This window comes from Salmo salar, chromosome 11 (assembly GCF_965601325.2).
Source record: "Salmo salar chromosome 11, fSalSal1, whole genome shotgun sequence".
NCBI classification, from domain to species: Eukaryota; Metazoa; Chordata; class Actinopteri; order Salmoniformes; family Salmonidae; genus Salmo; species Salmo salar.
The window spans coordinates 12,955,450-12,972,999 of record NC_138301.1 but is presented as its reverse complement, the minus strand read 5'-3'; the positions used below and the strand labels follow the sequence as shown (position 1 = coordinate 12,972,999).

At 44.3% G+C, this 17,550-nt stretch overlaps 1 protein-coding gene across 1 annotated transcript in view; it reads right to left on the bottom strand.

Moving 5' to 3' along the window:
• Nucleotides 1-17,550, bottom strand: part of itfg1 (integrin alpha FG-GAP repeat containing 1) — a 129,068-nt gene that overhangs the window by 102,917 nt on the left and 8,601 nt on the right. Inside the window, exons 7-8 of the mRNA XM_014126507.3 lie at nt 5,006-5,064; nt 1,423-1,504 (exon numbers count right to left, since the gene is read on the bottom strand). Of these exons, the coding sequence (XP_013981982.3) occupies nt 1,423-1,504; nt 5,006-5,064 (141 nt within the window). The remainder of the gene's footprint in view (nt 1-1,422; nt 1,505-5,005; nt 5,065-17,550) is intronic.

Genomic DNA, 17,550 nt, shown 5'->3' with positions numbered 1-17,550 from the left:
ACTTTTTCATTTTTATTTCTCGCACATTGAAATCATTTGAGTCTTTGAAGCACCCAGTCTCCTTCTCGTTCATTCCTCTCCCAGAGGTCATATCCCCCCCACCTCCACAGAACAGGTGCTCTGAATCCAATATATATATATTTTTTAATTAGGTGCTGATATTCAAAACCGGCACCAAAAGCTCACGGTCGACTCAGGGAACAAAAGTGAAATCAAGGATAACGTGCTTTGAAGATCAGTGCAATTAAGCTCTTTAAACTCGTTGCAGGTGTTACAGGCGTGTGCTGGCTTATGCACCGGTTCTCCTGCCTGCCTGGCATGATGCAGTGACAAGGGCCAAGAGCAAGCAAGCGCAGAAAAAGAAAAGGGTGGAAAATATAATGAATTCCGAGGGGTTAATCGAAGGTAACGAGAGGGCAACACGGAGTAATTGGGAGCTTCAACACACATTGTGTTTCATACTATGAATGTTCAGTACGTCTTGATTCATTAGTCATCCATTTTCCATTTAAACAGCAACACCTACACTTGTGCACAGCTGATCAAAACAGTGACACGTCACATAAACAAACGAGGGGCAAAAGCAAAAGACGCGTTCCTCCGATTACCGTCGATCCTTATTGACCTCCAGAGCCTGAAAGTGTAACAGCGTTGACAAGATTTACCCCTCTGAATCTTTCAGGAAAGTCTTTGAGCATCCTCCGTTGAACCGTCCTAACCATGGTAACAGCTTGAAGTGACATTTCCATAGTGATAAAGTGAAAAGATGATTAAAGAAGAAAAAAAAGTTTGCTCAGATAAGCTTGAGATTTCAACAAAAAGGCCAAGTCCGTCAGAAATAAAGAATTAAATACACACAGAAAACCATATAGGTCATTTCCCTGGGCTCACGAAACATTCCAATTTTTGGGGATGAGGAAATTTGTAATATTTCACGACACCCCTGACTGTTAAAATATTGATCTTGGCAATGATGTATTTGTTTGTGTGTGTTTCATCCCGTAAAAATGTAACAAATAGTTTACTTAGAGTGGATATGCTGCTTTATGATATGGAATTGATTAGAACCCTGTGACCCATCTAGAAATCCAATCTGATTTTGGACCTATTTCAACTTTAAGATTACAACTCATCTATTGGGACTGAATTTTTACTTCAACGCCCAAGCCAACAAACTTCTGAACAATGAGTAAAGCTGAGACATTCTAACAAGATAGGATGTTGGGAAACTCTGTGCTCTCTCTGTCTGGGAAATGCTATTAGATCAGAGCTGTTTGAAAATGTCATCCCGAAAGAGCACAGACAGTTACGTTTAGGGGCCTTTGAAGACAGACACCAACAATTCTTGATACAGCGAAAGAGCAATGATGGAACTGGGAGTTTAAAAGACCGAATGAGAAAACACGGAATGAGAAAACTCACTAAAGTCGACAAAAGAAGACTGGCCAACTTTCTTGACGTTTTCTGGTATACTCCCGGCCTGGGTTTTGGTGAAGTTCCCATCCTGAAAAAAAAGGAACGTTCAAATTAAACGTAGATACAGTTGGCTACTGTGCATTTCAAAACTGAATGATGGACAGCGTGAAAGGACAAATAGCATGGGAGAGTGGGTGACAGGGGACGGGGACGGGGACGGGGGGGGGACGGGGGGGGGGGTGACAGGGGACACGGGGGGGTGACAGGGGAACAGTAGCAAAGCAAATAACATGGCTGTGCTTTGAGATTTAAGCTGGAATAGTCTCTCTATACAAAAGGTTTCTCTTTACTGTATATAAATATGGCAGGAGTATCAGCGCGTGTGTGTTCTAACTAGACTCTGGGCTCTTGGGCGACCGGTGTCCAGTGACCCACACAGTGACATTCATTAACACAGAGCTCTCAGCGGACCCTGACGCCAGGCCCCAGGAACACTCTCCTGTTACCATGCAGAAGACCCTCTGGCCTTTACCCTCCAGCCAGAGGGAACACGTTGCACCCAAGAAACCTTTCAGCGAGCTACATATAGAAACACACTAGCAGGCTGGGATACACGCGTAGCTTCTGCCGGCTTCTTGCAACCCAAACATATGGCCCGTTGCCTTAGAATGTGAGGTCCCAAAAAGATAACGTCAAATACTTTTTCTAAAACAGGAGATGCTTTAGTTTTGAAACCATAATGTGAACGCAGCAGGACTTCCCTCCCTGCTCCATGACTCTACATGATGTGGCATAATGAATTGTCTATTTGGTACAAAAACAGAAAAGGGGGAGATATTGGGGGGCTGTAAAACTCTTCCTCTCTCCTTATCTCCTTCTCCCTTCTGGAGCAGCAGATGAGAACCCGGCCCGGTAGGAAAGCGGAGGCCTACCGAGCGACCTATTACTGATTTATGGCATCTGGGAATATTTTCAGAGAAGACAGTAAAAAAAACTAAAAAAATAAAACCCATCCCTTTCGTTCACTATTCTTCCTTTCTGCTTGTGCTTATTTATTACCTAGCAGTCAGACAAAAAGTAGGCAGCTTTTCAGACTGAGCGAGCGTGTGAGCGTCTCCCGCCTGCCCATCCATCACGCCTCTCTCTCTCTGTCAGTCAGTACCTACCTACCGAGCAGCTACGGCATGGCAGGACGCACCGCTCCGCAGTGTGGCTCGGCTGATTGGGTCTGTGCTACGTGACACGGTGATCATCTGATTGAGTCTGGGGTTGACTCATGGAGCACCTATGATGGTGTGTTTGGAGAACACAGACATCTGGATGGTTCTATCTGTTCAGAACCCAACGGAGATGCTCCGACTGAGTGCGTTTTGATTGAGTGCGTCCATGTGCGTATGTGTGTGAATGTCTGTGACTAACTCGTGAAGAACGGTCGCTGGACCGATTGCGGGCGTGCTTTAAAAACAAGAAGATCGAATTGTGGGGGCATCCCGAGTGGCGCAGCGGTCTAAGGTACTGCATCACAGTGCTAGAGGCGTCACTACAGACCCGGGTTTGTTCCCGGGCTGTGTCACAGCCGGCCGTGATCAGGAGTCCCATAGGGCGGCGCACAAATGGCCCGGCGTCCTCCAGGTTAGGGGAAGGTTTGGCCGGAGGGGCTTTACTTGGCTCATCACGCTCTAGCGACTCCTTGTGGAGGGCCGGGCACCTGCAGGCTGACCTCAGTTGTCAGTTGAACGGTGTTTCCTCCGACACATTGGTGCGGCAGGCTTCCGGGTTAAGTGGACGGGTGTTAAGAAGTGCAGGTTTGGCGGGTCATGTTTCGTAGGACGGGTGACTCGACCTTCGCTTCCCGAGTGCGTTGGGGAGTTGCAGCGATGAGACAAGATCGTAATTGGGGAGAAAAAGTGAGTAAAATACCAACAAGCGCCCCCCCCCCCAAAAAAAAAAAATGGTTTTCCAATGATGCAGTCAGTGTTAACCATCTCTAGAGTATAGTAGGGGAGATCTAAGTCTTTGTGATTGACTAGTGGTGGCCTACTGATTGAGCATTTGAGGCATGGAAGCCGTTCCTGATTAAATGTGTCGTGTCGCCTTTCTGATTGAGTGAGGAGCGCTGATTGAAGTGTGAAGATCCGCAGACTACGGCAGCGGGTTCATGTTTACACACCGTGCATTTGGCGCTTTTTCGAATCCACTTTACTGGATTCAGGAACGGCTCCTTCAGCTGGTGAATTGACAGATCATATCAGGTATTAAAGTAAAGGGGTTGCCCATGGCTTGGCATTAGCCAATGAAAAGCGTCCCCTCTGCCTTTGCATTCTCCACAAACAAAAGGCTGTTCTTGTGTAATCAGAGAGAAGAGCAGAAGGATGCCCAGGGAGTCTTCGGAAAGAAAGTCATTAAAATGAAGTGTTGAAATGGGCGAAAGCACTGGCCTGTGACCTGCAGCTGTTAAACGAAAGACCGCCCAGTAAAGGCAGCAGCCAGGGTTCACTGGGGTCTTACACAGAGGAAACCAGGAAATTAGTCTCTGGTGTGTGTCTGTCACAGGGTGTGTGTGTGTGTGTGTTACGTCTGTGAATTAAATCATGGACACACTTTAATAACTCTTGCCACCAATCCCTAGTGCATTCCACCATCAACCCCAAAACCAAACTCCTCGTCCTCCCAAACTACGTCATAGAAACAAGAAGAACACCACCAACGGGTAAACCGGCTGGATGAATCAGATGGGATGAAAGATTGGTTAACACACCCCTGCTTTTAATCACCCAACCCCAATTATCCCCTACTGGACAGTCTGTCTTTGGCTGATGCACTGTGCAGTGTCCCTACAGGCTGAGGTAAAGCAGCACGGCCCGGGGAACAGAGGGGAGATTACCTCCATAAAAATAGATTATTAAAGCACTGTCAGAAAGGTTCCCTCCAGCTCAAAGACAGACCAGTTGCAGCATTGGAGAGGTCAAACTCAGCAGGAGGTGAACAGGATCCATCTACAATACTGCACCAAAGAAAATCTCTTTTTCTCCCCTGCCCACCGTTTTCATCCATTTTGCCCTCCTTCCTATCCCTGCCTCGGGCACATTTTTCATATCCCTGCAACCTCAACCCTTCTTCTTCTTCTTCACAAAAGGCAGGTGCCCTGCCTGTGCTTCGTGAGCCTCTGCATCCTGAATTCTAAATACCCTAAAAAACCTGAAATGACTGTACCAGTGCACTTGCAGAATGCAAACTACCACAACAGTGGAAGCGCCGAATATAATCTACCAAAAAGAAAGTCTCTCTGAAATGACTGTGCTGTGAGAGAAACAACTACATTTACATGTTTGTCATTTAGCAGACGCTCTTATCCCAAGCAACTTACAGGAGCAATTAGGATTAAGTGCCTTGCTCAAGGGCACACCGGCAGATTTTTCACCTAGTCTGCTTGGGGATTCGAACCAGCAATCTTTTGGTTGCTGGCCCAATGCTCTTAACCGCTAGGCTTCCTGCTGCCCCAACTAAACTCTACCCATGTTTTCACTGAGTAGAGATTGTCATTGTACACTGAGAGTCAACATAAAAGAGAAATGTGATTGTGTCGTACCTTATTAATCCACGTCTCGAAGCCCAGACCATTGCCAACTTGGGTTGTGAGGAACAAATCTGAAAATAGAATGAGAGAAAGGATGTCATTATTCACTGGGAGCCATTTCTCCAGTAGAACCAAAGAAAACTAGAGACAAATGGAACCATCTGAGGCCAACAGTGACTTTCGCAGAGGTGTAAAATAGAGTACAGAAGCCAACAGTATAGAAACAGAAGCTATAGTAACCCTTGACCGTGCAGTAAAAAAAAAAAGTTACGTTGATTTGCTTGTGGAGCCGGAACGGCTGATGGGAGTGAGTCATCTTGATGTGCAAGTACACCCCCTGGACAGGATGCTAGTCTATCGCAGGGCATTACCTCCAATATATCACATTAATGCTGAGTGCCAAGCAGAGATGGATCGGGTGCCATTTTTACAGGATGTGGTATGACTTTCTTTTCAGTACCAGTCAAAAGTTTGGACACACCTACACATTCAAGGGTTTTTCTTTATTTTTTTACATTGTAGAATAATAGTGAAGATATCAAAGCTATGAATTAACACATATGCTGAAGTGTTAAGCAAATATAAATATAGATTTGATTACAGCTTTGCACATTTGGCATGCTCTCAACCAGATTCATGAGGTAGTCACCTGGAATGCATTTCAATTAACAGGTGTGCCTTGTTAATAGTACATTTGTAAAATTTCTTTCCTTCTTAATGCGTTTGAGCCAATTGGTTGTGTTACACGGTAGGGGTGGTATACAGAAGATAACCCTATTTGGTAAAAGACCAAGAACAAGTCCATATTATGGCAAGAACAGCTCAAATAAGCGAAGAGAAACGACAGTCAATCATTACTTTAAGACATGAAGGTCAGTCAATGCGTAACATTTCTAGAACCTTGAACGTTTCTTCATGTGCAGTCGCAAAAACCATCAAGCGCTACGATGAAACTGGCTCTCATAAGACCCAGGGTTACCTCTGCTGCAGAGAATAAGTTCATTAGAGTTACCAGCCTCAGAAATTGCAGCCCAAATAAATGCTTCATAGAATTCAAGTAACAGACACATCTCAACATCAGCTGTTCAGAAGAGACTGTGTGAATTAGGCCTTCATGGTCAAATCACTGCAAAGAAACCACTACTAAAGGACCCCAATAAGAAGATGAGACTTGCTTGGGCCAAGAAACACAAGCAATGGACATTAGACCGGTGGAAATCTGTCCTTTGGTCTGATGAGTCCAAAGGACTAGGTTGCAACCGCCGTGTCTTTGTGAGCCGCAGAGTAGGTGAACGGATGATCTCTGCATGTGTGGTTCCCACCGTGAAGCATGGAGAAGGAGGTGTGATGGTGTCACAGACACTGTCTGTGATTTATTTAGAATTCAAGGCACACTTAACCCGCATGGCTACCACAGCATTCTGCAGCAATACGTCATGCCATCTGTTTTGCACTTAGTGGGACTATCATTTGTTTTTCAACAGGACAATGACCCAACACACCTCCAGGCTGTGTAAGGGCTATTTGACCAAGGAGAGTGATAGAGTGCTGCATCAGATGACCTGGCCTCCACAATCACCCGACCTCAACCCAATTGAGATGGTTTGGGATGAGTTTGACCACAGAGTGAAGGAAAAGCAGCCAACAAGTGCTCAGCATATGTGGGAACTCCTTCAAGACTGTTGGAAAAGCATTCCAGGTGAAGCTGGTTGAGAAAATGCAAACAGTGTGCAAAGCTGTCAAGGCAAAGGGTGGCTACTTTGAATAATCTAATATGTCTAAAATATATTTTGATTTGTTTAACACTGTTGTTTACCACATGATTTCATATATGTTATTTCATAGTTTTTATGTCTTCACTATTATTCTACAATGTAGAAAATAGTAAAAATAAAGAAAAACGAGTTGGTGTGTCCAAACTTTGACAGGTACTGTACATATTTCAGTGCTTTTTCTTTTTACTTCCGCTCCACAGCAATTATTCTTAAGTTCCTTGGCGTACACCTCACAGACAAGCTGAAATGATACACCCACACAGACAGTGTGGTGAAGAAGGCGCAACAGCACCTCTTCAACCTCAGGAGGCTGAAGAAATTTGGCTTGTCACGTAAGACACTCACAAACCTTTTTTCTCTCAATTTAATTCTAAATGACGTTGCACTTTTAGAAGCGACCTCCAGTCTGCAGAAAAGCTAATTGTACATGAACTAATGGTGGTGATGGGCTCTGTGTAGGCTCCCTGTTTAGCTCAGGGCTGGGGGAACTCAGCAACAACACTAAGAAAGAAGGAAAAAGGATGGAATAACTTAGCTGGGATCCCTATCTCTACAGTTATTAATTAATCTATTGTGAGACATCGCATGCAAGACAGAATACTAAATTAAACATCTCAACGCGTCTTCTAACATTACCAGGGTGGCAGAAAAAAAATGGCTGCAGGGTCCAATGTGTCTTCTCCGAATATAGAAATATGCTCGTCATAATAAGTGAAAAGCACTTATGTTCTGTGCACTGTAAAAGACAGCATGATAATTCGGATGGTGTCTTCCAATGAGATATTAAACTGATTTTTTGGAGTAGAGTGCTGTCCTTTTCTCTTAAGTCAACATTCCTATTCCACTCGTGCAGTGTCTGCTTCATACCGCCCATGGAAATCCAACATCGAACTGTGATAAGCCTAAGTGTGGCAAAATGGAAGGCACACAAAGAAAACTCCACACACCACATGGGCCTTTAAATCTGCCATCATGCAGGCAGATGCCCTTTTCATGGAAGGGAGCGATAATCTCATCCACAGAGAGGCTGCTTTGATCAATGGTCTCACTGTGGGCAGCAGATACAGAGGGGAGTGGGGTGGAGAGGTTATCCATACAGATAGATAGAGACCTTTGGAGACAGACACTACTATACGTGTCGCTGAGGGAACTGCAGAGTTTAGCTGCATTCTCCCTTTCCGTGAGTCTCTCTCTCGCACTCCCTCTGTGATCTTCAGACGTGTGACCCATGTGGAGTGTGTAGCCTCCTGCAGTCTGCTGATGAGGAGTAAACAGGTTCATTAAATCAGGCTGTAAGGAAGCTCTCCCCAGCTAGCGGTGGGTATCTGCCTGTCTGATTAGAGGGGGCATGGACGAGGCAGGGGAGCTCTCCACATCACTGAGAAATCCTGTAAACACTTACAGTCCCCCACGGGACACTCCTCCTACTCCTCGTCATCCTCCTCCTCTCCCTGGTTCACAGTAACGACATACCTCAGTGGCTCTATAAAGACCTCTGCCCAGTAAAATAAAAACGGCTGTATAAACTTCTCCCGTCACTTGGTTCTACGCGTATAACACTTTTTTACAAGTGGCCTTGCTACTTTAGTAAGAGGGATATCAGGAAAACCCAGTAGTAGTCAATATAACGCTATATAAATGGGATGTGCTCCCACCCATCCAGGACATCTACTAGAAACAGTGGCTGAGGAAGGTCCGCGGCATTATCAAAAACCACACACTCCCCCCCCCCCCCCCCACCCCCCAGCCACGAGCTGTTCATTCCCTTACCGTCGGGAAGATGGTGTCGGAGCATGAGGTCTGACAGAAACTGTCTCTGAGCCTGTTGGTATCTACAAGCCATCAGACTGCTGAACACTTGAACTGGTCTGCCCACCTGCTCTGATTCTCCCCATCTTAGCACACATGCACTCACGCACTCACTCACACATGCACGCACACCCACACATCACAACTGCTGCTATCAGATTTTGACTATGATTGCTAAATATTGCAAAATTGAAAATACTTGCCCTCTAATCCCCCCCTTCCCCACGTTTTAATATTGGACTATAAATTGTGCCTTCCTGTATTATACTAATATCGTGACATGATTTGATCAATTACATTACGCATGGAAAAGTACTGATGAACATAAAATAAATAAATGTGATGAATTGATCCAATGTATTTATAATCAAAGTGACTGTGTTATGACAGTTGTGAAAGCTTGGGTTAATTCAAAGTCTGAAGACGGCAGTAATTACTCTCCACCTCTTCACAGTGATAATGAGAGTGAACTATGTGGCTTGTCTTCACCTTTCTCATGCCATGTATGAATAATAATCCTATAACCTATTCATTAGAAGTCTCCATAGACAGACAGGTTGCCCCCCTCAATGTATCAATGTTCCGGCTTACACAAGCTTTCACAAGTGGCTAGTTTGCATCAACTACCTTCACTAAAATCCCTGCTTTATACTGGCAAACTTTGGTATCGGATCGCAACGTTCCAGCACGCCTCGTGATTTGTTGGGAGAGTTGTCTGTCTGAGGCTCCGCCACCTGAATTACATTTTTTTTCTTCCTTTTGGAAGTTACCAAGAGAGTCCGTCATTCATCCCAGACCCTAGTCACTGCTGTTGCCTAGGGACAGGGTTCCCGACAACAATTCAGTAGGGAAAGCCATTCATCATGACTTTAAATACAAAACTAATTACAAAAGGTGCAGAAACCTGCAGGTTGATATACACAGTACAGGCAATTGGATAGACTTCGAAACAGACTTGTGCATATTCAACCCGTGACTCCAATGAATGCATAACTCAGGTATGCGTAAAGGCTCTGGGCTTTAAGTGATATGTCATGTCACAGTCTAGTTGCAGGATTGCAACCACAAAGCTAATTAAAGAAAGTCTTAATTATTAAACGGTGCACTATGCAGAAATCACTCCGCCATTTCCTAGTTGCTAAAATGTGTATAGTTCGGCTAAATTCAGTTTGACAAAACAAGCAAGTAAAGCGTAGAGAAACATTGTACCATCTAAACCGTTGTGAAACATATTTTCCATTACCACAAATATTGTATTTTCAGCTGGTTTACATAACCGAAAGTAATAGATGCAAAAATGAAACTTAAGAACAAGAAGCATAGAAATAGCGCACATAAAACAGATCAACTGCCTCTTAAGACTTGTATTCAATGAGAATGAAAGATCAATAACTCACATTTCTATGTTAATTTGGTCAAGTCGCCCAAAAAGTTACATATTGCAGCTTAAAATAGAGAATAGATTGTTTAATTACACCAAGACTTCCAAGCTGTGGCATTGGTGTAAAAAAAAAAAAAATCAGGTGCAACTGCGGATGAAAACCTACAAAGCAGCAAATCCCAACAGTGATTTCTAACATCTTAATTGCAAAGTGTTCATCATTAATCAGTTGATTGTTTCTCCCACCTCCTCTCTTGGATTAGGGGTGATTATGTTTGTTTCAATTAATATTCTCCTTGTAAGAATAGAAAAATCTAAGAAAACACACAAGACCATAAATATGTTCACAAATGAGGTAGGCTAATTGTTACTTGCAGGATAACCATTGTCGATTTGAGCCCGCCATTACAGATCCGGAGAGTGGGTATCGGTTTACCTCTCCTTTTCATGGAGCCTGATGTAGCCCATTCAATCAGCTCAAATCAAGTGTCCTTTCAGTCTTACTGCCTCCTTAATTGAATAATCAGGAGTGTCACTGATAATAACATGGAATGACATTAAAAAGAATAACAGGAAAAGAGGGATTGTTGATCATGTTCCATAGCCCCAGATTAAATTAGATTAAAATATTGATATAGTCTTACCTCCCGAGTGGCGCAGTGGTCTACGACGCTGCATCGCAGTGCTAGCTGTGCCACTAGAGATTCTGGGTTCGAGTCCAGGCTCTGTCTCAGTGGTCTAAGACGCTGCATCGCAGTGCTAGCTGTGCCACTAGAGATTCTGGGTTTGAGTCCAGGCTCTATCGCAGACCGGGAGTCCCATGGGGTGGCGCACAATTGGCCCAGCGTTGTCCGGGTTACGGGAGGGTTTTGGACGGCAGGGATGTCCTTGTCCCATAGCGCACTAGCGACTCCTGTGGCGGGCCGTGCGCAGTGCACGCTGACACTGTCGCCAGGTGTACGGTGTTTTCTCCGACACATTGGTGCAGCTGGCTTCCGGGTTAAGCGGGCATTGTGTCAAGAAGCAGTGTCGGCTTGGTTGGGTTTCGTATGGGGAGTTGCAGCGATGAGACAATCGGATACCATGAAATTGGGGACAAAACATAAAATATAGATTTATTTATGGTCTTGATTAACAGTGTTAATTTCACACAAATTTTAGACTTGTACATGTGGACCAATCACACAGCACCTTTTCTTCACTGGCTGCCGGAGGCTTCCCAGCATGCACAGTGAAAGCCTCTGTCCTCTTCTCTGTGGTTGGTTTTGTTTTTCAAGGCCTGCTTGGCATGCTACCACTTCATTATGGCATGCATATTTAAAAAAACTCCAGGATTAAAATATTGACGAGCACATTTTAGATTATACCTTTAGGGGAAACCTGCCATAAGAAGTAAATCCAAAGAGAGCTATTAAAAAAAATATGATTCTATTCATGCCCTGACAGACTTCACACATACAGGTCTACATAGAAACGTAAATGCAGCAGCTAAACATGACATGGTATGGGAATTACTTGATTGAATAGTGTCTATGGAATTGACAATTAATCATGAAATGACTATGCCAGCGGATTTGGAGAAAGGCGCAAAGTATGATCCCAAACATAGTTACATAACATACATTTACAAAAAAAACATCTATCCATCTGGCTTGCTGTGTTACACACATTATCTATCTAATACGGATTACAATGAGAAACATAAAAAAGCAAAGGGAGGGACCTCGTGTTTGAGAAGTGGAAACATCCCGCAGCTTTGTTAGCAATATTCTATTAAGTCTAATGAGAGTGTTTAATCGAGAGCACTGTGTGGACTTCCATCCCCCACATCCCTAATCTCAGTGCTGGGAATACCAGGCAATACGATGGGTTTGAACGCTCTTCCTCGTGCTCTGCTTTGGAGCAGGACACCCTGGACATGTTGGAAGACAGGGATACCCAAAAAAAAGGGAATGGGGGGGGGAGTGGGGTGCTCAAGGGAGAAATCCGTCTTCTTCTCCAACACTCTATATACTGACCTTCCCTGTCCTTTCAGAGTGGAGGATACAGAGAGGTGGCGTACATTTCAGCAATTACGGCAGACAAACAGCATGAGAAGAAGAGTGGGCTGTAGACTTGAGAAGGTGAGTGTAGTCTGTAGTCTTAAGAAGGTGAGTGGGAGATTCTAAAGCAAAGCAAATCAATGTTGTTGGCTTCTACATGTTGTTTTTTATTTGATTTATTTCACCTTTATTTAACCAGGTAGGTAAGTTGAGAACAAGTTCTCATTTACAATTGCGACCTGGCCAAGATAAAGCAAGCAGTTTGACACATACAACAACACAGAGTTACACATGGAGTAAAACAAACATACAGTCAATAATATAGTAGAAAAATAAGTCTATATACAAAGTGAGCAAATGAGGTGAGATAAGGGAGGTAAAGGCAAAAAGGCCATGGTGGCAAAGTAAATACAATATAGCAAGTAAAACACTGGAATGGTAGATTTGCAGTGGAAGAAAGTGCAAAGTAGAAATAGAAATAATGGGGTTCAAAGGAGCAAAATAAATAAATAAATAAATACAGTAGGGGAAGTGGTAGTTGTTTGGGCTAAATTATAGATGGGCTATGTACAGGTGCAGTAATCTGTGAGCTGCTCTGACAGCTGGTGTTTAAAGCTAGTGAGGGAGATAAGTGTTTCCAGTTTTAGAGATTTTTGTAATTCGTTCCACTCATTGGCAGCAGAGAACTGGAAGGAGAGGCGGCCGAATGAGGAATTGGCTTTGGGGGTGACCAGAGAGATATACCTGCTGGAGCACGTGCTACAGGTGGGTGGTGCTATGGTGACCAGCGAGCTGAGATAAGGGGGAACTTTACCTAGCAGGGTCTTGTAGATGACCTGGAGCCAGTGGGTTTGGCGACGAGTATGAAGCGAGGGCCAGCCAACGGGAGCGTACAGGTCGCAGTGGTGGGTAGTATATGGGGCTTTGGTGACAAAACGGATGGCACTGTGATAGACTGCATCCAGTTTATTGAGTAGGGTATTGGAGGCCATTTTGTAAATGACCGCCGAAGTCGAGGATCGGTAGGATGGTCAGTTTTACGAGGGTATGTTTGGCAGCATGAGTGAAAGATGCTTTGTTGCAAAATAGGAAGCCTATTCTAGATTTAACTTTGGATTGGAGATGTTTGATGTGAGTCTGGAAGGAGAGTTTACAGTCTAACCAGGCACCTAGGTATTTGTAGTTGTCCACATATTCTAAGTCAGAACCGTCCAGAGTAGTGATGCTGGATGGGCGGGCAGGTGCAGACAGCGATCGGTTGAAGAGCACACATTTAGTTTTACTTGTATTTAAGAGCAGTTGGAGGCCACGGAAGGAGAGTTGTATGGCATTGAAGCTCATCTGGAGGGTAGTTAACACAGGTGTCCAAAGAAGGGCCAGAAGTATACAGAATGGTGTCGTCTGCATAGAGGTGGATCAGCGACTCAGATGACTCCGGAAAATAATCTCCAGATCCAATCTAGAAGGAATATAGCTTCTATCTAAATCGATCCTCAATTTGACTTATTTTCAAGGATAACTCTAGCCCTGTGTGTGTAGTTGGAGAGGAATGCTTTGAGTTATTCATAACCTCTCAATAAGATTTGATTGAGGGGATTGAAATCAATTTAAGGCATCGGGGCGGCAGGTAGCCTAGTGGTTAGAGCGTTGGGCCAATAACCAAAAGGCTGCTGGATCGAATCTCCGAGCTGATAAGGTAACAATCTGTCGTTCTGCCCCTGAACAAGGCAGTTAACCCACTGTTCCCCGGTAAGCCGTCATTGTTAATAAGAATTTGTTCTTAACCGACTTGCCTAGTTAAATAAAGGTTAAAGGTAAGAATGTTTAATCTGCTGACGGTTTGACTTAGACTTTATTTTAGCTCTCAATTCCATTATACAGCATGGGAGCAGGGATGAAGCTCCACAATATCCCTGCATCACATTACCTTGTGAATAAACAGAGCCACCGTTCTGATCTCTACCCAGGTGGAAGTGGGGCTTTGACACAGTGTATAATAGAGCGGGGCATTCTCTCACTCCCCAACCACCTGCATCGATTTCCCTTTCTTTCACACTTCTTTTCTGCCTGAGATCATTTCATTATTGCTGGGTAAATCCTAGACGGGGACCTTCAGCTAAGGATTGAGGATAACAGGTAAGGATAGTTCAATAGCTTGAGCTGGAAGACAGAAGCAAACACGTAAATAGACTCACTGTGAGCAGAGGTGGCTGTTATTGGGTTTTTATGTCAGTCGCAGGCTGTCTGCCACTGCAGTTTGCAGCCTTTGGTATGTAAGAGCTGCAAGAGTAAGGTCGTGTGAGAACATTTCTTGCTAAATACTAATCAATGGAATTCCAGATTAACCTCATAGTAAATTACCCCAGAGCTTTCAGGGTATTGCGGTGTCTGATTGCAGAGAAAATTCTCCTCAAACTAATTCTCTGAATCTATTAATGTTACATCCAGAGTTGGAAAAAAGTTATGTTCATGCTCAGAGTTAAAGACTACTAGTGCTGAGCGATTAACCGAAATGTAGGTTTTTTTTCCTTCTCAGTTTTAACAAAAATTGACCGAGGTCAGTTCAAATATATGAGGTCAGTTCAATTACTATTTTCAATTTCATTTTTTATTATGTGAGCTCGATGTGCAGTTTCTGTAGAGATAAATCAGATCAAGACTGAACTGTGGCATGTAGTGGGGAGTTTAGTTTCCAACAGGCCCATATTCGACATAGTTTAGTGCAGAAAACGTGGCACAATGACTATAAATCAATTGCGTGACCGCTTAAAACTTGTCCGGTCTGTGCGGAGCAGACACCGAGACAAAGGAGAGAGACATGCGATCGAGAGGGATAGAAAGCAGTTGCTTCGCGAGGCTGAAAATACATTATCTAAGTCAGGGGCGTCAAACTCATTCCACGGAGAGCCGAATGTCTGCGGCATTTTAAGAACTAGACGACCAGATGAAGGGAGTTCCTTACTAATTAGTGACCTTAATTCATCAATCAAGTACAAGGTTTGAGCGAAAACCCGCAGACACTAACACTAGCGGTTCTGGGGGGGGGGGGGGGGGGGGCAGTGCCCCTGTGACAACTACTTTGGACCCCCTTGTGGCCCCCCTAAATGTGGAGTATGGCAACGCGGAACGTGGTCTTTTGCCTGCTAATGCCTGCAATGCAGTGAAGAAAACAATATGGCAACAATAACGTCTAATGTAACTGGCCCCTCTAACAGTACAACTGGCCCCAGCTTGCCCCCCCCCCCCCCCAGTTGAAATGGTCTAGAACCGCCACTGGACACTATAAGCCCTCCGTGGAATGAGTTTGACACGTGATCTAAGTGATTGATAGTTGCAATTCAGCAGTCATAAAGTATGTCTTACTTACTTTGAAGAAGTACTAAAATGTTGATTTTGTCAGACAGCATAGGCAGCAGCTCTATAGAGATGAGATGACTTGGAATGAAATAATGAAGTCATCAAATAAAATATTTTATTCAAGTAAAGTAACGTGAATTAATGATAGTTAATACGTGATAAGCAGTAATGGGCAGTCACTAACATCACGGGACTTTTATTAACGGTTTCATTTAGTGTTGTCACAGCATTCAACCCACAATGCATAGCGCATTTGGTGTAAAAAAAAAATCTAAACCAAAATTGAAAACCGTGATTATTTTTTCAATAACCGAACGGAAAACGAACAGACCTGAAAAAACACGAATCGCTCAGCACTAAAGGCTAGAAAGCACTCCTACTAGGTTATCATAGAGTCAACAGGGAGGAGCAGCAGAGTCATTCCAGCAGGCCAAATTATGAGTTTGGGGACTAACTAAATGAAACATTAAATCTCCTCCTCCTCCCATTCTCCTACTGACAATGATGATTAAAGCGCGATATACATCTCTGGGTCACCCACTAAGGGCTGTTAATTGGAGAGAGATTCTGTTTGGAGAAAATGAAGGGAAAACAAACAGCAGCAGCTGATGACAAACGGGGGTGAGCACATTTGTAGATAATTATAGTGGATCCACAGCTCAACCTCGCAAGTTTCACACAATGCACACACTGTATGTGGGATGCTCAGCCATCCCTACTGTCTCTAGCATGTGCTACAGTTGGCTGGCGTTGACACCCACTCTCACACAAGCCATGGGGTTCAGCAAGGTGCAGTGCAGTTAATGAGCAGTCCTGCCTGCTTTTCTCTCCCACCATTGTTCATTTATTCAAATGGAGGTGCGTTGTACTTGGAGTCAGAGGAAGGCAGTCTCCTGAGAGGTTTCCTCCATGCCAGACAGAACACATTCACACAGAGAACAAGGCTGGGCCTAACGAGGGGGAATCAAACCGCTGACAATCTTCCAACAAAAAAGATGTCAAATTAACCAGGGCTTTGTTGTGACATATTTTCTTTGGTTTTCCAATGGGGGAGAAATACAGTTAATGGGTTGTCTTGACAAAGATAGTTACATGAAGGGTGCATAAGGTATGAGAACAATAATACCAGGGTGTATGAAAACAAAGTGCATCATAGTCAGTAATAACTAATCTACAAGATTATCACAGTATCCCATTTCAGAACGATGCAACTGTTAAAGTTGCATCAACAGGCCAACTGCATTTAGAGCTAGTTAAACCCTGCCTGCTTTAAACCAGTGGTTAATGCCTAAAGCCCAGAGCCTCCTCAGCCCGTGCCAGCAATGCTGTAAACCAAACAAGACATTCCCCTGCCCCCTCTGCATTAGTGTCCGATGAATCCAGACACCTCCCAAGCCCCACCTGTCTGCAGGTATCACTGCTGCGCCCGCTCCCATTAGCTGAGATGGGGAGCCTAAAAGCAACCCTCTCCTCTCCCCATAGGCTTTAATGCCCCTGAGCAGCATATTTGTTAGACTGTTACTCAGCAAACAAGCTGTGACTCCAATTCCCTGCTTAGTGACAGACGAAGGAGAACAGAGAGGGCGGGGTGGGGTGGGGGGGGGGGGGGGGGGGGGGGGCGAGCGCTTCACCCCTCAGGCTGGAGAGGAGATGGGATCACGCAGGGCCAAGTGAGTTTGATCTCATTTATCTGCCCAGGGGTTGGAGGCCGGATGTCAATTTGTGTACGAGTGAGGACTCAGAAGGGAAATATGGGTTGAATTAGGCAGCCCATAACGAGGGAAAAATTAAGCCATAACTGTGTTCGTGTGCGGGTGCTAAATATTCAGAGCCCTGAGATAGGCCATTCTGTTCTCATCGGTTTGTCAATTGCGTTTTCATGCATTCTGTTCTCATACAATGACGGGTAGGCCGTCACTGTAAATAACAATTTGTTCATAGCCGACTTTCCTAGTTAAATCAAAATAAATAAAATGTACATCCCTACTCCAGTCCACATTTCTGCTGTTGCACGGGAGAAAGAAGCCTTTGACATTATAAAGGAAATGTCATGTCAGTCATCAGTGAAATGGATACCCCAACCACCAGACATAGGGAGCCTTCCAGAGATAAGCAGGGATGGTAGCTTCAAGCTACTAAATCCCTGCACCGCCACAAAATCCTCGAAGAACAGTACTGGCGTAGATAGATAGA